The sequence below is a fragment of the Triturus cristatus genome, chromosome 3_2, assembly GCF_964204655.1.
Source record: "Triturus cristatus chromosome 3_2, aTriCri1.1, whole genome shotgun sequence".
In the NCBI taxonomy this organism is placed as follows: Eukaryota; Metazoa; Chordata; class Amphibia; order Caudata; family Salamandridae; genus Triturus; species Triturus cristatus.
This window is the reverse complement of record NC_140584.1, coordinates 167,510,681-167,534,041: the sequence shown is the minus strand read 5'-3', so window position 1 is coordinate 167,534,041 and position 23,361 is coordinate 167,510,681. Positions and strand designations below refer to the sequence as shown.

Sequence of the window (23,361 nt, the reverse complement as noted above, 5' to 3'; positions counted from 1 at the left end):
AGGGGTCCCTTTAGGCTGCTGCTAGAATGGAGAGTTCTGTAAACCGCGTTTTAAAGTGAAAGCACTACAGCGAACCCTGTTGACGAACTCTGCATTAAGCTTTTTAGAAGGAAAATGAGCATGAGTATTTAGGGTGCTCTTTCTGCTGCTCTTTAGAAAAGAAAGGCTTTTAAAAACAGAAGCTCTTGAAGGTACTGTTTAGAAGGGTTAGGTGAGACGTAAGTTTTCATCTTGCCTTTGTGAAGCCCTGCATTTGTATATTTTACTATATAGCCATGTGTGATTTGTTGTTGTTGTTGCTCCATAAGCTTGACATTAATGCAAGCCCACTGATGGTACTTCCATTTAAGACATGTGACACTTCACAGCTGGGCTCTGATGTCAAATGGCTACACATAATGCATGCGTGTGTGCGCAGGTGAGTACTGTTCTCTCCACCCATCCTATGACAGTGTTGCAGATTAAGCTTTAGTAGCTGGGCAGGCTTTAAGTAGGAGTGGGCGGAGCTCTCTTGAGTTTCACTCTGTGGAATTCTGTAGAGTTACATAAAAACTTTGTGAGATTCCATGGAGTTCCACCAATGGGCGGAAACTTGCATGTCGTGCTGGTTGCATTGCAATTAAGTGGCAGTAGTGCAAACAGCGCTGAAAAATCGGCGCCAATAGCACCATGTGATGCTTAGAAGGGCGCTGTCATTAAAGTTGATTTTGCTGCCGCTCAAGTAGAAAATCAACTCTAGCAGAAGCAAATCTACTCGAGAAGCAGCTCTCTGGCCACGGCGGCCTGTGTTAAAAAATGGCTCTAGAGTATGGCAAATCTCGCTCCTGCTTGCATTTCTGTACCCTTGCGGGAGTGGGCTTTAAATAATATGCTTTAGAATGGAGTGGATCTGCATATTGTTCTTTAGAAGGAGGCTGACCAGATGTCTCTCTAATCTGGGTTCAACGGTCTGTAGGCATCTCTAGCGTTTCAGAAGGTGAAGAGTCTCCTTACTATGGCAGGATTATGGTTCTTTCATGAGTTCTAGTCTAATCACATATTAAGGGATGAGTTTGGTCTTCTTTTGGGTTCCAAGTGATGGGAAGATGGTGTTGGACTGATAGTCTTAAAGAGTTTCCTGAATCTGAGATCAGTCTTTTGGATTGATTTAAGGAGCTGTGGAGAAGTCCAGGCCTGTGACGTTGTTTTTCATGAATTTTATGGAATGACTAGCTATTTAAATTGCATTTAATGTAGAAAATGTTTAGGGCATTTGGATGTTACATTTAAAAAAATCTTTCCATTATGAATGTCATATAATGTGTACTACATCTATCTATGGTCATTTTTAGGCATCTTGAATACCTTGACTACAAGCTGTCGAAAATGTATTAAGTTGTGCTCGGGTTGTACTGCGTTTTAATGGGACAAAATAGAAGCCCATTTGTTTACTGTTTCCAGAAATGTACAACATTTGTGTTAACACTTACTGCCTCCTTTAGCAGTTGTCATAAAGTGGAAATATTGGCATACCATTTTGGAATACATTTTTGTACTTTCGAACTAGTGGTAGCAGTTGACCGCAAATGGCAATCGCTAAGTTTTTGCTGTTCATTTCACAGCAAGAATAAAGCTTGTTTTAAAAGCAAAATAACAGGCTCCAGAGCATTTGCACTTGTTACTTCCTATTGTTAATGCAAAGGCTAACCACTTTGGTGTGGTAGTAGAGGGGCAGAAATGTTTGGTAATCAAACTGTCATTTTTTGTCCTTTTACCACTTTGATTCATTGAACATTTTTTGGTTATTGATCTGACATATGGAAATACAAGCTTTGTTTTTAGGCTGTTGATTGAAGGAATACACAATTGTAAAGATGTGGATTTTTTTTTTTTTGCGCTGATAAATCGTACCTTCCCAATAACCTTTAAATACTGCGGTATTGCCTCATGGTAACTCTATTAACCACACTCAGTTGTAAAGTAAGCAGCTTGCTTAGCAGAGATGCTAGTTTCACCCTAGAGTTTTACCACTTGATTGGTGGTGTTTACGTTTAAAAAATTCACTGGTTTGCCTCAGCAACTGAGTGGGCTAGGCAGGTGTTGGCTTTTTGACTAGTGTTTTTGTCTGCAAGGTGGATGCTGTTTTGTTTCGAACAATGAATAAGACGTTTCTATTCAGAAACCATCAGGAGGGGGTTTGAGGGGTGCGATTTGTATGTTTTACTGCAGAGACGTGTAACCTGGTTCACACATTGGAATGTCAGTCTTTCCTCTTTTAAAGGTTTATAAAATGTCTAGCTTTGGGTGATGACTTCAGCAATCAGCAGTTAGTGAGAATTTAATTTGTTGAGTGCTGTAGTAGTAAATGTTATTTAATATTGCAGAGGAAGGTGTTTAATTTCATTAAGCTGCTTTCTGAGGCTGATGTATGTGAGCGGTGGTACTTTCTGTAAAACAAAAAAAAATTTAAAACTGGTGTAATCACTAGGAAAAAATGGGTCAGCAGACTTAATACAGTCAGTCTTTTTACTGTGGTGAGATTTGGGTTGAGAAAGGTAAACTCTACCTTTTTCACAAACATTCAAAGTGTGAGTATATTTTTCCAAGCCTCTGTTCTACCTTTCAGCGGGGATAAAATGAGCCAGGGGGACACAAACTCCGCAGCAGTTCCGCAGCCCGGTGCAGACATTTTTGGGGATGACAGATGGATGTCTCAGGTAAGCACAAACTCTGTCATATCTAAAATCGTAATTTCACTTATCTACAAATAGGATGACTGCTCTTCTAGTGCGCTTTCCTGACTTTCCAATTGCCTCGTAGACCAATCTCCCTCAAACTTTGTGGTTTGTTTCAGAAACTGAGTAAGGCTCTCAGTTCGACTGCTATCTCCATTCTACGCAGCATCTATAAAATCCACTTACACCTCATTCACCACTATACCAAATTGGATTAAACCCTTCCCCCCCCCCCACCCCCCTTGAACCCATAAGAATGTTTGTCCGGGGGTGACAATTGATCCGAAGGGTAGGTAAATTATTGTCTTGGGTTTGTTGGACTCCAGGGCACGCTCACCGATAAATGTATATGCCCCTAATGTGGAAGGTGCTGAATTTTATGGCGCTTTGATGAACGCTGCAACGGATTACTTGGACCCCCAAGTAATAGTTGCAGGAGACTTTAATTGTGTTTTAGATGGTGCGCTGGATTGTTGTCCCCCACCCCAGAGCAGATATGAAACCGTTCATGACTGGAACACTCAGGGAAGTCACGCAGGGTCTTGGTCTGCAGGGTGTTTGGAGGAATCTCAACCCTCAGTGCTGTGTATACTTGTGTTTCACTCCTGCGACTGGGATGTATAATTGCTCTGACTACTTACTGTTTGATGTCAGGTAACCTTGTCCATGATGTTGTTCATATCACCTACCTGGCCTGCTTCCTCTTGGATCACTCCCCACTGCTGTTTTCTTAAAAAACCAGTAGGAGGGCCCCTGGGGTACCTTTCTGGCCACTGAAGGTGGAGGCCTTGACAGACTTAGTTTTTTACCCATATGGTATCTGAGGTACAGGACAGTTACTTTGAGGAAAACTGGTAGAGCTCAAATGCTAGGGCCACGGACTGGGATGCCATCCAGGTGGTCCTACGAGGGGAGTGCATGAAGACGATGTATGGGGTTAAGATGCAGCTTACCCGTATGTTAGATTTACAGAAGTGGCTGGAAGCGTGTCTGGCTGGGGAAGTGGAAAGAGTCAAAAATAGAACTGCTAGAGACAAGGCTGGTTAAATTTGTATATACTACCTATATGCGGAGGGAGACAGAGCTGATAGGATTTTAGCCATACTTGTTTTTGTGAAAACCAGAGCCCACCTGTGGTCGCAATGCACAAGTTCAGGGGGTGTTCTCCTAGCAGAATATTACAGAAGTCTTTGCAAAATACCTTCAGGAGGGCCGTTGCTGCACCTGATACTAACTCACAGGTGGAGGGGATGATGTACCTGGTCGACCTGCGGATGGCCTGCTTGTCAAGAGAGGACCAGTATTAGCTGAATACACTCCTCACTGAAGAAGAAATTATAGCAGCCATCCACACATTGAACACTTCTAAGACTCTGGAAGGAGATGTCTTGCCTGCTGAGCTTTGCCAGCGAAGGCCATGCTCCTTTGCAGATCATCAGTTGGTAGTGTACCAAGAGGCTTATGAGAGGGGGCAATATCCAGATTCTTTGAGAGAGGTGCTCGTAGTCATGATCCCTAAGCCTGATGACGATGTCAAGGGGGTTTCCTCTTACCGTCCTCTCTCCATGCTAAATCTTCATGGTAAAATACTCCGCAAGATTTTAGCAAATAGGCTGTTGGGTTACCTGCTGTCCCTGGTCCACGAGGACCAATAAGTTTTTATTATTTGCAGGAACACTGTTTGTAATCGGAGACTGCTTTCCTTGGTAATGCACATGCCGGAATTGAGGGGCGATCCCTATGCTCTGGTACTGCTTGACACAGAATATACCTTTTGATTCCCTATCATGGAACGTCTATGGCATGTATAGCGGAAGGTGGCCATGGGGGAGGTATTAAATGGGTGCAGCTGCTTTATCAAGGCTCCATGGCAAGGTCCTGCATTGGAAGGACAGTGTTGAGGCGTTTTTTCCTTCACCGGGGAACCAGATGGGGTTGCCCCTTGTCGCCTTTGCTGTTCGCACTGGCAGTGCAGACTGTGTTAGGTTCTGCAAGGTTGGAGTGTGACGATTGGGGAGACTGCACATGTGGTTTCTCTATACGCAGACGACGCCTTGGTGTATTTACAGCAGCCGATGTACTCTGTCTCCATGTTAGCTACACTGCTGGAATTTTGAGAGGTCTCTGGGCTTCATGTAAATCGTCTCAAGTCCAAATTGTTCCCAGTAGGCATCTTGGGGGTGATTCCACTACAAAATATCCACATGCTGGGACTCCCATGGAAGGCTACCAGCATGAGATATCTCGGGATATGAATAGTGAGGGAGGTCTGGGGATGTTTGAACCTCTGAACATCATTAGGGTTCTGGAGGGTCTCTGGCCTTCAGTGAAATTTTGGAACTCTCTCTACTTGTCCTTAATGGGTAAGGTGGCACTTGTGAAAATGATTGTTTTATCCTACTGTCTTTACGTTTTTCAGGCAGCCCTCTTGATGGTCCCAGAAAATGCTTTATTGAATTGGAGAATCTCATTGTTGAACAGCTCTGGGCATCCGGTCGGAAAAGGGTCAGTCTGATTGTTTTGAAGTGCACCTGCAGAGGTTGTGGGCTGGAATTGTCCAGCTTGGAGCTTCACAACCTGGCCACGCAGCTCCAACATGCGGTACACTTGCTAGACAACTGTGAGAATTGGGAGAAGCGACTGCTTCGTGGCACCAGCGGCAAGATGCCACTGCCAGAACTCTTGATGTTAGAGTTGAGAACGCCCACTAGTGAGGCAATTGTGTAGGTCAGGGAGAGAGCGGTCTGGTGAGTGTTGCATAGTGCTTCCGATACGCCAGACTTATCTGTGTGGTCCCTGCGCCCCTCTGCACAAATAGCCCAAACAATGGTGTGTGTTTGGTGGAGAATGGGAATGACAGATTTATCATGCTTTCGGATGCAAGGCTAAGGACAGTTCATACAGTTTGCAAAAATGGCTATCAATTTTGAGCTAATGTGTCTATTGGAAGGGCAAAACAGTGATACTATAGGCAGTCATTCCAGGACGATGGCCTTCTGGGATGCGCTCAATGGAGATGAAATAAAAGCCAAGGAAGCAGTCTGTTAACACTGTCTGAAGAACTGTAGCATTCTGTAAAAATACTGAAAATAAAAAGATGAGAAGGAAAGAAATGAGATGGAAAACTGAAGGACTGGCCTGCCATTCCTGGCACTGTGCGCACTCATTCTCAAGTAGATGTGCACATAATCAGACAAGCAATGACATAGCCAATAGGTCTCACCTTTGGGACCTTATAAGTGTTTAGCCAGATATATTGGCAATGTTTTTAAGGTATGTTGTAGAGGGATGTATGTCGTTACAACGCACACTTTTACAACGCATGCACTTACAACGCATTTCGCAACATCCACTACAACGCATTCCATTACATCGCATGACACTACAACGCATTTTTAAAAACTACCTTTACAACGCATTCCATTACATCGCATACTACCTTTACAACGCATACCATTACAACGCATAATATTAAATTGCATTTAAGGTAAGTATTAGATAGTATAGGGTTAAAAATTAGTATTCTAACTCCAGGGGGTGCAACAGTAGGGTAATTGTTGGATAGTATAGGGGTAAAAATTACTATTCTGACTCCAGGGGGTGCAACAGTAGGGAAAGTGTTGGATAGTATAGGGGTAAAAATTACTATTCTAACTCCAGGGGGTGCAACAGTAGGGTAAGTGTTGGATAGTATAGGGGTAAAAATTACTATTCTAACTCCAGGGGGTGCAACAGTAGGGTAAGTGTTGGATAGTATAGGGGTAAAAATTACTATTCTAACTCCAGGGGGTGCAACAGTAGGGTAAGTGTTGGATAGTATAGGGGTAAAAATTACTATTCTAACTCCAGGGGGTGCAACAGTAGGGTAAGTGTTGGATAGTATAGGGGTAAAAATTACTATTCTAACTCCAGGGGGTGCAACAGTAGGGTAAGTGTTGGATAGTATAGGGGTAAAAATTACTATTCTAACTCCAGGGGGTGCAACAGTAGGGTAAGTGTTGGATAGTATAGGGGTAAACATTACTATTCTAACTCCAGGGGGTGCAACAGTAGGGTAAGTGTTGGATAGTATAGGGGTAAAAATTACTATTCTAACTCCAGGGGGTGCAACAGTAGGGTAAGTGTTGGATAGTATAGGGGTAAAAATTACTATTCTAACTCCAGGGGGTGCAACAGTAGGGTAAGTGTTGGATAGTATAGGGGTAAAAATTACTATTCTAACTCCAGGGGGTGCAACAGTAGGGTAAGTGTTGGATAATGTAGTGTAATATTATGCGTTGTAATGGTATGCGTTGTAAAGGTAGTATGCGATGTAATGGAATGCGTTGTAAAGGTAGTTTTTAAAAATGCGTTGTAGTGTCATGCGATGTAATGGAATGCGTTGTAGTGGATGTTGCGTTGTAAAAAATGCGTTGTAAGTGTAGTGCGTTGTAAAATTTGCGTTGTAAAGGTTGTTCCCCGTTGTAGAGCAATGTAGCTGCTGTGTTTAGTACTGTAAAGTTTGTGTGCAAGTTGTGCTTAGTGTTGCAACGTAAGGGCACTGGCATGGTGTGGAATGTGGTGGTGAGTTGTGATATGATGTGTGTTGGTGGGATGTATGTGTGTATATATCATAACAGACTTTGAGATTACAATGCTGAGTATCTCACATATTTCTTTATTTAATGATATACCTTTAGAAATGAAATCTACTGAGAAAATAAAAATTATTGTGATTTGTCAGGCTGGACACGAGATAGCAAGGAATAAACATTGGGGGGAAAGATGGGGCCCTGAGATGTAAAGTCCTATAAGGTACTATACATCTCAGGGCCCCATCTTTCCCCCCAAATGTTGTATTATTATTTGAACATTTGTGTTGCACACTGCAAATATTTCTGTTATCCATAGTGATGTTTTAACATGGTAACTCATATGAATGTGTTCGCTCTGCAAGCAGGCTATTACATTATATGACAAAAAATTGAAATTCATAAATTACATTTTTTTAAAAAAAATCTCATAACTAATTTGGAAAGAACATTAATACTCCAGAACACGTAACATGATTCCATTCAATGCATTTTTATTGAAGAGCTGAGTTATTTTTTATTCTGCTACGATTATTTAAGCTTCTTAACAGACATGTTTCACTAACTTTGTGATGTTATCCTTCAGAATATTTTGCAGTGGCCATAGCCATGACTTAAAATGTCCCACAGGGCCACACATAAGCCTGCTCCCTAGCCAGATCATGAAGACCTAAGAACCCAGAGAAGGCACTCGTCCACAGGAATGGTATTCACCAAAAGCAGATTCCCCACACAAAATGGAATCTATTCACAACAGGAAACAGACCAGGGGAGAAAGCCTGCAATCTTCCCTCCTCGTTGTTCACCCTGTGGCCCGGGCACAGACTTGTTTAATGTAATGTCACATCACGTGGGCCTATCCTAGTTTAAAACAGACTGAAGTATGTGGAACTGCCGGAAGTGGGAATCCGAGAACCCATGCATTTCCTTGCAGCGCTGCTGAAAGCCTTTTACAAAGCCTGACTGATCATCTATCTCCTGCTTATTGCTATATTTGGGTGTTACACTGGTACTGAGGTGAATCCAAAGCTCAGACAGTGTGAGCATGTTTAAAAAATGGCAAAATAATGAAGTATTACCGTCACAAAATGTGCGGCATTGTGCCTTGTAATTTGCCTTTTCTTGCCACACAATGTATTCAACCCTGCTGCATATTTTGCCCTTCCCTGCCACATCGTTCCAGTCGCCCCGATTATTACCCTCTCACAGAGTAGGAACCTGTTCACGTCGGTCTCGTTTTAAAAAAAAATCTGGCTGTACTGCAGAAGTGCAATCACATGCACATTCAATAATTCAGCTGTTGCTATGCAATTAGTCGTTTACGATAGTGGCCACAGAGAAAAGCAGTTCATAGCAGACTGCTGCAATGCTAGCGACAGCAAATAGACTAGAGTGGAATATGTATGTGGTCAAACTGTCCGACTCCACTCCCTCCAGCAGCGTTAAGCAGCATCGTGCACTTTGACGGTGAAAGTGCAAGGCGCTGCTTAAGGCTGCTGGAGAGACCGGAGACAGTGGCTTGCGCTCTTGTTTGATTAATTACATGAACATCCCCATCGAGTGTACGGATTGCTGCTTTTTACCAAGTTCCACGTACCTCGTCGGCCATGGTATACACACTGGTAATTCTCCGGAAGTGGAAGCATAGTGTGCCATGGTATACACACGGGTAATGCTCCGGAAGTAAACGCATAGTGTGCCATGGTATATACACGGGTAATGCTCCGGAAGTAAAAGCATAGTGTGCCATGGTATACACACGGTAGTGCTCCGGAAGTGGAAACGTAGTGTCCATGGTATACTCATGGGTAATGCTCCGGAAGTAAAAGCCTAGTGTGCCATGGTATACACACCGATAATACTCCGGAAGTGTAGTGTGCCATGGTATAGACACCGGTAATGCTCCTGAAGTGGAAGTGTTGTGTGCCATGGTATACACACCGGTAATGCTCCGGAAGTAAAAGCCTACTGTGCCTTGGTATACGCACCGGTAATGTTCCAAAATTGGAAGCATAGTGTTCATGGTATGCACACCGGTAATGCTCCGGAAGTGGAAGCATAGTGTGCTATGGTATACACACCGGTAATGTTCCGGAAGTGGAAGCATATTGTGCCATGGTATACACACCAGTAATACTCCGGAAGGAAAAGCCTAGTGTACCACTATGAGATGTGGTTTTAGGGTTATGGAATATTTGTTGTAAAGAAAAATTCAATGTAATTTAAAGATTTGCTGTTGATTAAATCTGACTGAAAAAGTGGTCATCAGTGGTATTGTTTCAATCAATACACGCAGTAAAAGATTTTGTTTTAAGTAAAGTGCAGTACTGGCACATTTTTTGGTATTTGCTATTATTAGGCTAGGCCTTGCTGCCATTAAGCCAAGACCCAAGACTGTTGTTTTCGGTTATTTAGCGGGTGCATGCCCGCGAGGTTGTACGAGGGAGTAAGGTATAACCCCACAAATAGGAGTCGGTGCAGGTTGTGTCTGGATGGCAGTCTTGTTAGCCATTGTCCATAAGCCTTGGATGTATTAGGAGTGATTACTAGGATTGTTTGCTGCAAAGTTTTGTGTAGTTTGTGGACTAAGTTTTTGTTTTCGTTTTGTACGACCATGACTGACGGCGACACCTTCGCTTACAGCGAAGAACATATTTCAAAACTTATCAATGACCCTCCACTTTTTGCCTCTGTTAATTTGAGTGCCACAGCCAAAATTACAAATGAATCGGATAGACTCATCAGACTCAAAAAGAAACAAATTAGAACTGATCTTCACGGCCATTTTCTCGTTGAACATCTAAGAGCAGGAACCATCCCGGGAGCGTTACAGATACGCAATGTACCGGTGATTTTCACAGAGGATCCTATGTACAAGAAAGGCTACAGTCTGATTGAAACAAAATGCAGCAGAGATCTAATGGTCCTGACTGTAGAGACAGCACAAATATTATCGAAACAACAATTGGAAGAGATAGCCGCCCTAGAATCGGACATTAAATCAAACCAACTTATCACGGATTCTAAAACACTCCTTGAAAAAGTCGAAAAGGAAATTTTGGAATTTAAGGATTTTTCAATCAATCAAAAGGGTACCAAATTCGAAAAAGATAAGAAGAACTTTTCTCTAGAAAAAACATACCCTTACCTCCAAATAGATTTTTATTCGAGACCGGAAGCACAAAAGTATCTGCCTGAATTCCAAGGCAGCTCTAGAAATAACTTTATAACCTTTTCTGAAACATCATCTTCATCAAGTGGAAGCGAAACAGAAAATCCTAACAGCCGTCCAGAGTACAATAGACAAGGAAATTTCCACCAAAATTATCAACAACAGCCGTCTTTTTTAGGAAGAGGACGACAAAAACCGCGGGGCAGAATGAGATACAACAACCTGACGTGGGAAATGTCAACAAGGAGACACAATTACAAGAACTAAATAAGTCACCGATTTACAATCTATCGGATAAAATCTTGACAGGTGTGGAACTAAGCATTCTTGAAAAGGGCCTGTCTTTTGTTCCCTCAAGGGATACCAACTTTATTCAAATTAAAACAGAAGTTATCGAATTTTGCAGAAAAATACGTTTAACCACCTACTTCAGAGACAATCCAGTCATTAGTAATGTTGAAACTACAGGACTTAGGAGGAAATCCACGTTCTGTCCACCACCAGGAAAAGTCCCAAAAGAGGTCATCTTGTTTGAAAAAGTAGTATTATCTGCCATTTCAGATGGGGGAAAAAAAACGCAAAAGAAACACGAAATCAAACATTACAAAAGTTCAAAGAGAGGCTCTGACTGAGCTAAAAAATGATCCATCAATAACAATGAAGCAAGCCGATAAAGGCGGATCAATCGTGGTTTGGGGGACAGACCGTTACACGGCAGAAGTAAACAAACAACTTAGCAATGAACGTTGTTATAAAAAGATATCACGTGACCCCACTTTCGAACTACAGGGTAAACTATTTAACATACTCCAAAAAGGCTTTGACCAAGGTTTTTTAGGAAAAAGAGAATACGACTATTTGAGAAACAGACATCCACGTATCCCAATATTCTACGTACTACCTAAAGTACATACAGATCCAACTTGTCCACCGGGAAGACCAATAGTCTCGGGCTGTGAATCACTCTTAGAACCAATTTCTAAGTTTGTTGATTTTTTTCCTCAAACCTTTTGTCCAAGAGGTTAAATCATTTCTGCAAGACACTACAGACTTGCTAAAAAAATGAAAACTGATGAAGTTTGATGAAGACACTAATCTTCTAGTCACGCTAGATGTAGTGTCATTGTACACAGAGATACCACAGGACGAAGGCCTAGCAGTATTGGACAGTTTTCTCAACAGCAGACCGAAACCAGAAAAAGTTCCCTCTCAATTCATCATGGAGCTAGCAACGTTTGCATTAAAGAACAATTACTTCAGTTTCAATGACGAATTCTTCTACCAAATAAAGGGCGTGGCAATGGGTTGTCCTTTTGCCCCAGAATTGGCAGTCCTCTATATGTCGAAATACGAAGAAGCTTTCGTATATAACAACAATCCCTTTGCAGAATGGATCGGCAGTTGGGTCCGATATATAGACGATGTTTTTATGATTTGGACTGGCAAAGAAGACCAATTACAGTCATTTTTTGTTTGGTTAAACAGCAGAACAGCGGACATCAAATTCAGTCTCAATTACTCAAGATCAAAAATGCCATTCTTAGACGTTGAAGTCTATGCCACCGATGGAACTGTAGCGACAACATTGTACAAGAAAAAGACAGATAGGAACAAAGCCTTACACTTTTCAAGTAATCATCCAAGGAGTCTCAAAGAAAATTTGCCCTATGGGCAATTTTTGCGAATCAGACGTAATTGTACGTTCAAGGACGAATATCTTTTCCACGCAGATTTGCTAAAAAACAATCTTCTGCCCCGAGGATACCCTAAAAAGCTTTTAAAAAAGGCAATTAAGAGAGCATGGTGGACTCCTCGTGAAGTACTATTAGAGAGAAAAAACAAAATCAAAACAGACAGGATTGTCTGTGTATCCACTTTTGGTCCCACATCAAATTGGCTAAAGAAGATAATCAACCAAAATTGGCATTTAGTAAAAAATCTGGATCCATCGCTCAAAGAAGTCCCACTAGTTGCTTTTTAAAAAAGATAAAAGTATTGCAAACCAGATTGTGTGAGCCGCCATGCCGAAAACGAAAAATTTGACAATCAGAAGTTTTTTCAATCTACCGCCAATACAAGGACATCACAAATGCAGTACATGCGTTTGTTGCGAGTCAACCATCGAAGGAGATCTCTTTTCGTTTAAGGGTATCCATTGGAAACATGACACTTTTTCCAACTGCAAATTCAAGTTTGTGGTGTATGGTATACTGTGCCCCTGCAACAAGTTATACATCGGCAAGACGAACCAGGAAATCAGACACAGAATCCAACAACATAAATCAAGGATTCGAAAGCAGGTCCAAAATGCGCCTTTGGTCAACCATTGGTCTTCGAACAACCATACTGAAAGAGATTTAAGATGGACCACCATTTCGAAAGTAGAACAAGATGCCAGAGGAGGAGATCTGGATTCGAAACTATTGAAACGCGAAGCAATGCTGATTATCAAATGTAATACATCAGTAGATCGTTTAAATGAATTATCAGAAATATATAACCTTTAAGCACTACCAGTGCAACTTAGAGCTATAGGGGAAACTTTAAGCATTATAGATTGCGTATGGGAGTGTCCATTCTATAACGGTACAAATAAAAAGAAAAACTTGTGAAAAGGCTGGAAGCGAGTGAGTGAGATACACACAGAAATTGGGAATCTTTCTATTTAAGAATTATAACATCAGACAGCATAGATGGCGAAGCCAGTATCATGCCTTTTCATCATAGATGGTTAAAATATTGACTAAAGTCGTCATTTATGCACAAGGAGCCACCTATAAATCGGGTCAACGTTGGGGACCAGCTGTCTAATTTGAAAGGCAGAGCATTGGTTAATACAACCCCAGCCTGCTGCAATATCTCAATATTCAACAAATAAAGTTTCACAGACAATACAATTGTGCGTTTTGCTTTAACACGGCAAAGAAAACTACAAACCAGTGTGAATAAACTACATTTCCAAGAAGCTCCACGAGGTCGTGCTAGACATACGTCATGAGTCTAGTTTAAGCCGGCAAAGATTCACGGCATCTGAAAGAAGCAGAGCAGCTGTTCGTTAGCCCGCCATAGACACGTTGGACGCTCGCAACTCAAAGGTAAGACAATACTCTTTCCTTGAAAGAAGCGGAACAAATAGACGCCAGATAGTATGATATGCAGCTTGAAACGCCATTTTGGAGAACGAATTCCTGACGTATGTCCCCTTCGCTTCACAGTGCGACGAGTGCAATTGGCAACACCGAAGCCACCCCGGTCCATGGACTAAAATCCATTAAAAGGTAGCGCACAGCAACAATTGCCATTTTTCATTTTTATTTTTATCGTTTATTTGATAACACAATCGCGTTAAATTGAAACATTCATTCACTCCACAGATTGTTGCACGCAACGAATTACTTGAGTCCTTTCCACCAGCTGACACCTCAAGTAAGAATAAATGACTAATATTGTGACCAAATAGGCCGACATTAATAATGACGAGTGACATAATTAGAGTGGGCTTTAAACCGGTGCTTCATTGTATGCTTATAGGCAGAGGTTGGACGCTTAATACGCCTAATACCCTTGGAGTTTTCTGACTGCATTTAAACTGCAGGTAAGCGATGTAGGCAATGGCAGAGTTTTGAGGCAGAGATAGGCAGGCCATTGGGTAAACAAAGTTTTGTTTGTTTCTTTCAGTGAATACTGGTCCTGACGAGGGTCCCAGGAAGAAAAGGGATTCGAAACGCGTAGACCTTATAATTTGAGGCCAATCTATTAGTGAAAACTTAAAAACAAAGATCAAAGTTCTCAAAAAATACAAATATTGTCTATGTTGATGGTCTTTTTTGTTAATGTATGTAATATCACTTACTTTGTTTTAATGTGACAAAGGATATGAATGGGTGTGAGTGGGTATGAGTGTATAGAAAGTCAGTGATGTGTATGGTAACACTGTTGTATCACGCTAGGAGGTGTCTAAAAAGTTCAAAAGAAAATTTATGTTAAAAAAAACAATGTGGACATTACTATGAGATGTGGTTTTAGGGTTATGGAATAGTTGTTGTAAAGAAAAATTCAATGTAATTCAAAGATTTGCTGTTGATTTAAATCTGACTGAAAAAGTAGCCATCAGTGGTATTGTTTCAATCAATACACGCAGTAAAAGATTTTGTTTTAAGTTAAGTGCAGCACTGGCACATTTTTTGGTATTTGCTATTATTAGGCTAGGCCTTGCTGCCATTAAGCCAAGACTGTTGTATATGGTATACACACCGGTAATGCTCCGGAAGTAAAAGCCTACTGTGCCTTGGTATACGCACCGTTAATGTTCCGGAATTGGAAGCATAGTGTTCATGGTATGCACACCGGTAATGCTCCGGAAGTGGAAGCATAGTTTGCTATGGTATACACACCGGTAATGTTCCGGAAGTGGAAGCGTAGTGTGCCATGGTATACACACCAGTAATACTCCGGAAGGAAAAGCCTAGTGTACCATGGTATACACCGGTAATGCTCCGGAACTGGAAGCGTAGGGTGCCATGGTAAACACACCGGTAATGCTCCGGAAGTGGAGCATTTTCAGTAATCGGAAGTGGAAACCTAGTGTGCTATGGTGTGCACACAATAATGCTTTGGAAGCATAGTGTGCCATGGTAAACACACTGGTAATACTCTGGAAGAAAAAGCCTAGTGTGCCATGGTATACACCGGTAATTCTCCGGAAGTGGAAGCGTAGTATCCATGGTATACACACCGGTAATGCTCTGGAAGTGGAAGTTTATTGTGCCATGGTATTCAAACCGGTAATGCTCGGGGAGTGAAAGCATAATGTACCATGGTATACACACGGGTAATGCTCACGAAGTAAATGCCTTGTGAGTCATGGTATACACAACGGTAATACTCAGGAAGTAAAAGCCTAATTGTACCATGGTATACACCGGTAATGCTCCAGAATTGGAAGCATAGTGTCCATAGTATACGCACCGTTAATGCTCCGGAACTGGAAGCGTAGTGTGCCATGGTAAACACACCGGTAATGCTCCAAAAGTGGACGCGTTGTGTGCTATGGTATACATACCGGTAATGCTCCAGAAGTGGAAGTGTAGTGTGCCATGGCATACACACCGATAGTAATCCGGAATTAAAAGTCTTGTGTACCATGGTATACACTGGTAATGCTCCGGAATTGGAAGCATAGTGTCCATTGTATACACACCAGTAATGCTCCGGAAGTGGAAGCGTAGTATGCCATGGTAAACACATCGGTAATGCTCTGGGAGTGGAGCATTTCCAGTAACTGGAAGCGTAGTGTCCTATGGTATGCACACCGGTAATGCTTCAGAAGCATAGTGTGCCATGGTAAACACACCGCTAATACTCCGGAAGTGGAAGCGTAGTATGCCATGGTATACATACCGGTAATGCTCCGGAACTGGAAGCGTAGTGTTCCATGGTATACCTACTGGTAATGCCTCAGAAGTAAAAGCCTAGTGTGCCATGGTATACGCACCGGTAATGCTCCGCAAGTGGAAGCCTAGTGTGCCATGGTATACACACGGGTAATGCTCAGGAAGTGGAAGCGTAGTGTGCCATGGTAAACACATCGGTAATGCTCCAAATGTAGAAGCGTAGTGTACCATGGTATACACACTGGTAATGCTCCGGAAGTGGACGCGTAGTGTGCCATGGTATACACACCGGTAATGCTCCGGAAGTGGAAGCGTTGTGTCAATGGTATGCACATGAGGAATTCTCCGGCAGTAAAAGCCTAGTGTGCCATGGTATACGCACCGGTAATGCTCCGGAAGTGGAAGCGTAGTGTGCCATGGTGTACACACCGGTAGTGCTCCAGAATTGGAAGCATAGTGTCCATGGTATACACACCAGTAATGCTCTGGAAGTGCGGCGGTCTGCTAAGCTGACATGGCTATGCCTGCCTTGCAGGCGTGTGCTGCCTTTTTAGACTACGACTTTTAATTAAATAACCTGCTTGCAATCAAATAAACCAATGGGAAATAGCGTGTCAAATTAAAAAGTGCGAGAAACAAAGGAGTGAACATGAAAAAGAACCACAGACTTTTGTGGAAGACAAGCACACGCGGCCACGAAAGTGAAAGCGACCGTGCTATATTTGATTTGTAACCTGATCCACAACAATGGAGCAATGCAGCTGGCAGCCTGCGTTCCACTGCTCTCTCCCCACAGCTGGAGGCCGTGGGAATAAACATTTAGAGAAAAGGTGGGACATGCACCCGCCTTTGGCCAATTGCGTGCTTTCATTTTTTAAAAGCCACACACAAAGGCTAATAGAATGTATGGAAGTTCAAAAACCACACAGAAAAGTTTTGGGGAAGTCTGGAGTGTTTCCAAGAGGTCTCTCCATATTGCAGCGCATGCGCGCTGTGCTAGGCTCGACCTAAAAAACACAGTCCCTCATTGAGCCAATGACTAAAGAGGCTGGTCCACTGCCGCAGGCTGAATGTTATCATGACACTTTTCAGACACTGTCTCATGCATTGACTCTTTTGCTGCATGAGTGACAAGATTTCTTTCCTACTCTTTTTATTTCCAAATAAATAAATGAGGCCTATTATATTTGTTGTAGCTTTTGATAGAAACAGATCAGATCTATGGCATTTGGCAAAACGTTTCCCCGTGAACCAGTCAGGGCTATAGCCTTTTGTCATTGGCTTGTCCTCATAACCGACTCAGACCTACTGTATTGATCATAAAGATTCCCACAACAAAACCATCCGGTATACACTAGTAAAAGTACAAACATAAACAAAATTATATTTGTCAGAAACCATATAAAATCACTCCTAATAGGGCCTAATAAGGATTATCATATTGCAATCTTCAATTCCCGCGGTTTGTTCGAGTGGGTCACTCACCCCAAAAACGCTTGCTAACTATAGCAATCTGTGAAATTGTATTTACCAAAATGTCCTCCTACAGGCTTTAACCATCATGTACTAACAGTCCACCATTGAAAGTCTTTTGCTTTTAACACAATCTTTTCACAATAACCAAGTCAGTCCTACTGGCTTTCTCATACATTTTCGTAATAAATAGTTCAAGCTGATGAAATCTGGCATACATTTACCCATTGAACCAATAAGGCCTACAGCCTTTAGCATTGGCTTGACACTATAAGCGACAAGGGCGTACTGAAGTGCGCAAATGCCAGCAGCCTACAGTTACAAAATTGCAAATATGTACAAAATTAACGTTCATTTTCCCACATTCTTTACCCTGTTGCCCCATTGCTAGACATATATTTGTATGTGTAAACGGCTGTCCACACCTATAACACGCTCTTTTTTTATCTTTTTTTTTAAGAAAGTGGTTCTATCCACTTTGTCAGTCTTGTTATCCTTTTTGACCACTTCAATTTTATTATCTTTCTTGATCATTTGTCTGACCTGTTGTAAAGCTTTTACTCTGCCTTGTTCCATATTGGTAATTTGAAAAACAATAGGTCCTTCAAAAGCAATTCAACATAAGAGAAATATAGACCACAATCGGCTCTATATATTTATACAATGCCCAGCCGGACATTGAAGTTTAATGATCCAAGGAACGGATAATATAAACATAAGTGTGAATATCGAGTGGGACACAGTCCTGCGTCCTTCAACACTTAACACAATTACATACAGTGACACAAAAACGACATTTATCAGGCTGCAAAGAGAAGCTTATTGCCGATAGCAATTACAAAGGCAAGCTTTCAAAACGGTACAATAACATGCACAATTTTTAACGTGTGTTTGACATGCATGTTTGTACAAAGGGTCGACGACGTTTCGATCTATCTAAGTAATGCATAGATCATCATCACGACTAGTAATACACAAGCCTGAGAATAAAATTCCTGGGTTGTTAGCATACAGAATCGTAGCTCGCAATTGGGAAAATCCAGATGGAGTGGTTGTGTGGAAGACGAACCAACCAAGAACCGAATATCAATTGGCTGGCAGCCGCTGTAACACTTGTACGTGACGGCATGTCGGAGAAGGGATTAACCGGAGCTGCAATGATGAAGGGCTTCCGGGTAGGGCGGTGTGGAATTCCAGGATACGCCAGGGATCCAGTAACTGCACGGTCGCAGGGTAGAATCTGTTCCATATTGGTGGCATGCTTTATTGCTTGTGTTTCAATGTGTGCCATACGAAGAATTGTTTGTAAATCATACCTTTTTTCTAACAGTTTTTTCCTGAACTCTACTGAGTTACATCCTTGGATGATTCTTAATCTGACTGCTTCGTCGTCACTGAACTTATCAAATTCACTGAACATGACTAACTTTCTTAGTTTGGTCACAAATTCATCAATGGTTTTGTTATCTTGCTGACAAGTCATATTAAAATTGTATCTTTCAAAATCTAAGTTTCTTTGCTGATGAAACCTCTCATTCAAACATTTCATAATCTCCTTGTATGTATTTTTATGCACATCAGGGAACGTGACCATTATATCTTCTGCTTCATCACCCACTAAATTAGGAATGAAGTCTTAACTTGCTCATCAGTGTCTTTAGCTTGCTCATCAGTGTATTTCTTACATGTAGCTTTAAAAAAAAATTCAAATCTTCATGTCCATTTTACCACCTTTGAGCAATAGTATGTTCATCCTTGATGTCGAACAGTAAAGGTCTCCTGAAAATCATATTCGAAACATTTTCTTCCTCTTGAATATTTACATCATCCATGTGTACTTGTGGAACTTTCACCTTCATAAACTTTATACTCTTCATTTTATACATTTATTATAGTGTTTTTACTTTAGAAAAAAAAATGTAAAAAAAAAATACTATCCAGTATTCCAGAAAAAAAATGATGTTTTTTGTATTATCTGTGCGTTCATAAATTCTTGTCTGACTTTATTATGGCTTCCCAGTTTCTTAATATGAATGTCCCAAAACTTGCCTGGTTTTCAGATGGCCACCGAGATTCTGAAATCTCGCATAAACCTTTTCTTTGCCTGATTTTAAGATGGCCGACAAATGGCACAACAAAATCTCATAAGAGTTACAACGCGCATGCTCCGATAATCCATTGTATCGAGAGCCCAGCGCGCTCCAAAACGGTAAGCGTCTTTGTGTTTAATTAGCTATTTCTTCCAAGATTTACGAATGTAAGCATGCCGCAACATACCACTTACAGTCCTGCGGTATAATATATCCAAATATGCTGTTATACACCAAGTGAGCATATGCCGAGTTTTTCACAAGCCTCATTGCGCTCTTACCGGCTTGATGAGACGATTGCGGTTTGGTTCGTATCCTATCCTCGTCGCCAATCTATGATGATGCGGAGCCTTGCTTGAAATTAAACTGTTTATTCTTCATTAAAACAGAGCAGTTATTTAATCTGCGCCACAACTGTAACTGACTATAGTCTAACCATAATATTTCTAATCCTAGAACACTCATACATTCTACATGTGGCCCTGACTACATGCCACAGTTCTAATCTTTGTGACATCTCTACACTGGCCAGTCTGTCACCACAGTCGACCCCCAGGGGTGAGGGCCAACGCTCTCAGGAGGCCAAGAACAAAGCCTGCTCTGTCTGTGGGTGTTTACACACCTTCCGATCTGTATGACCTGTAAATTTGCATTTCAAGGCAGGAGGCTTCAAGAAACCCGCCTCGGAGGGATGGCACCCCCCCAGGTGGGCTACCTGATGTGCTTGCAAAATTTTAAAGCCTGCCATCTTTTGTGATGACACGACTAGGAACTCTGGGACAGGGTTATGCCAACTTCCCACAGGAAGTGATCATATGGGTATATTGGGGGCGTAGTGATGACAGGGGTAGGTAGCCCATTGGCTACTACCCTACACTCCCCTAACATCCCTAAATCGGGTATTTAGGGGAACCCTTGACACCAGGAAGTCAGATCCTGCCGACCTGAAAGAAGAAGACGGATGCTGAAGACACGCAAGAACAGAAGACAAGCTACTGACTTTGCACCAACCCTGCTGGCCTGTCTGCTGTCCTTTACAATTGCGCCAAAGACTCCTGTTCTGCAGCTGCCTGTGCCTCCAAAGGTCTGGGAGTCCTGCCAGCCTTCAACCAAGACCCAGCCTTCCTGCAGGCCCCAGAGAAGAGCTGCGAGGACTCTGGACTGCCAAAAAAACGACACCAATAAGCACTACTGCTCCCGTGCCCCCTTGCCCAAGTTGAAGTGGGCCAACGGTGCCAGCGTGGTCCCCAGACCCTCCAGATCTGAAGCTCACCATAGGTTTGCCAACGGTGGACTTCCCGATGCCTCCTGCAGCCTCTTTGTGCATGCCCCACTACTGTGAGTGTCTCCGGTTACAGAAACCTGACTCCTCAGCACACCTCTGCACCCATCCTCCCCAGCCAGAGGAGAAGAGAACCAAAGGTGTCCCTAAGTCCAGGAGCATCGTGAGACCTGAGCCCCCCTGTGGGTTCAACCAGACTGGCTCCCCAGTCCAAACCTGCAGCCTCTTTCTGACTGGACTGATCCTCGTTGACTTCAACACGGCACCCAATGCTGTATTGCTCCTCTGCACCTGACTGCCCCAATGCTCCCTGAAGTGACCTGTTGGTGCTGCCTTGGATCTTGCACCAGGCTCACTTTAAGTCCAGGATATTGGTCTTGTAAGTCGCTGTGAAGAACTTGTATGCAGTATTTGTTTTTCCTCCATCGAATAACATTGCCTCCTCTGAAAATTGCAGTGTTGACTTTTGAAAACTATAAATATTTATATCTCGAACTGTACTTGCGTGATCGTAATGATTTTAGTGCTAAATATTATATAAAGATACTTGTTATTTTTTATCAATTAATGTAGATTTCCCTATTGAGTCATGTGCATCATTTATGGACTGTTTGTGCTGATGAGTCTAACACTCCTCTCTGATAGGCCTAATGCTGCTTGACCACACCACCCCCTAAGGGAGCATCTTGGGATTGCTAGAGCAAGCCCCTATCCACTTATTAGGGATACCTGGACTCTTGAACAGTATACCTCTTTTTGGTTTACTATTTAGAGAGCCAGCTTCCTACTGTCTACATTTCCTCCCAAGTGTTTCATCACTTGTGCCTACACTCAACACCCTCACTAAGCCTTACCCATTCCCACTTACCACAGCAATACTGTTCTTCCTTTTTCCCTTGCACATCCTGGCAAAGTGCCCTCTTTGGCCATATCCTCTGCACTCTTTGTTTACGGCATAGCATTTTTTGGAGTCTATTAAGAAAGGTGAGTGCCACACCTATTACATTTCTTAAAACTCTGTCTCGCCACAACATTGCTGGGCTTTTTAGTGGACCCCTTGTAGGAAAGTGGATTACTAAGGGGTGTGGTTATGTGACCCACCGAGTAATATCGTAAATCCATATCAGGCCCAGCTAGGTTTTAAAAAAAATAAAATAAATAAGACATAGCTCAGTCCTGGGAAGTTGTAGCACAGAGCAGTCGGGCATTTTCAAAGGAACAAGTGTAAAGCATTTAGAAGTATCGCAACAGTCTACAAAAAAAAGACAGTCAAAATCTGTGACAGTTTACAAAAAAAGAGTATATGTTTATCTTTCAATGGACAACACAACAAAAACGTATTGTAAGGAGCTAGAGATATGATTTTTAGAAGAAACAATAAATTACTGCTATTCACTCAATCCCATAAATCATTATCATCGACCGCAATAGTGGTTTAGGGTTCGCCACAACAAGCAAGTTGAAAACTGCTACGTAAGCACTCTTACACAGCCACCTAGGGCATGGAGCCAGTCAAAAGTGCCGCATCGGTCCAGGGGAACTGTTACCTGTCATTCTCAGCAGTCTTCAGTCAAGTTCTGAATCCGTATGTTGGGCCACTATTGAATTCCATTGAAACAGTCTTGATGGAAGGGATACAGGATGCTGATGATAGATGCTGTTTCTTTGAATGTTGCGCTAATGTAGAGGTAATCCTCTTGAGGCCAGCCTTTGCTCCACGGACCTTGAGGGTAGTCTTCTTGAGGCCACCCTTTGCTCAACGAACCTTGAGGGTAGTCTACAGCCTTAGGACTTACTCTCCAAAGATCCACCAATGGGTTCCCATGCAGAATCCGTTAGAACTGGTCGACTTGTCTCAAGGCAAACTATTTTTTCCTTTTTCTTTCCCTCTGCTTTCTTCTGTTGGGGCTAAGAGAGGAGCACACTCAGTTACTTCCAAGGGTCAAGACCAATGTTCCCTCTAATTCTTTCCTACTGTGTGAGGCAGTATCCGGTCTCTATGCACTGCAGCCAAGGGTACATGTGCCAGAAAACTGACCATTCATGCGAGTGCAGCGCGCAACTACCAAAATCAGTGCCATTTGCTGTGGCATTGCCTGAATAACTAAAGTACTTCAAGACAGAAATTTCATGTTACAAATGATTACAGGCTTTTTTAAATATAAAGTCCTGTTTAGGTATTACTTCTAGGTCTATGCGTACTGCTAAATCATAATCAAATGGCTGGTATTTTTTTCTCTTGGAAAGGTGGCAACCCAACCTTTCAATAGGAAAGGGGAAAATTAAAAAACACCAGTTAAAAGAGAAGGGGACAGTTAATATATAGGTTTGTCATCTTTCTGGGGTAAAAATACAGGCCTTTTGTTTGCAAAGGCACAGACAATACTTAAATAAATAGGACCGCATTTAAAATGGTCTCAAATCATTTGGAACATTAGCTTTCTGTCTGTGTACTTTAATTATAAGGCAGTTGGTATTAACGTAGCCCTAGAACAATAAGAATAAATATAAGAGAAAGCACATTTAATAAATACGCTCTAGAGCTGCGTTAATGATCCCCGAGTAATACTTAAAGAAAACAAACGCAGAAAATTAATGTTCAAACATAAGTTTTCCCCCTATCCAAGAGAAAGATACCAGTCATTGGTATGCAAAGGCCCATGACA

At 42.1% G+C, this 23,361-nt stretch overlaps 1 protein-coding gene across 2 annotated transcripts in view; it reads left to right on the top strand.

The window, feature by feature from the left end:
- Positions 1–23,361, top strand: part of PAFAH1B2 (platelet activating factor acetylhydrolase 1b catalytic subunit 2) — a 45,568-nt gene that overhangs the window by 493 nt on the left and 21,714 nt on the right. The window contains exons 1-2 of one of the 2 annotated variants that reach the window (XM_085647456.1): positions 395–418; positions 2,606–2,696. In XM_085647456.1, the coding sequence (XP_085503582.1) occupies positions 399–418; positions 2,606–2,696 (111 nt within the window). In that variant the 5' untranslated portion in view covers positions 395–398. Of the gene's footprint in view, positions 1–394; positions 419–2,605; positions 2,697–23,361 lie in introns of those variants that run through there. The other variant, XM_085647457.1, reaches the window with a different exon arrangement.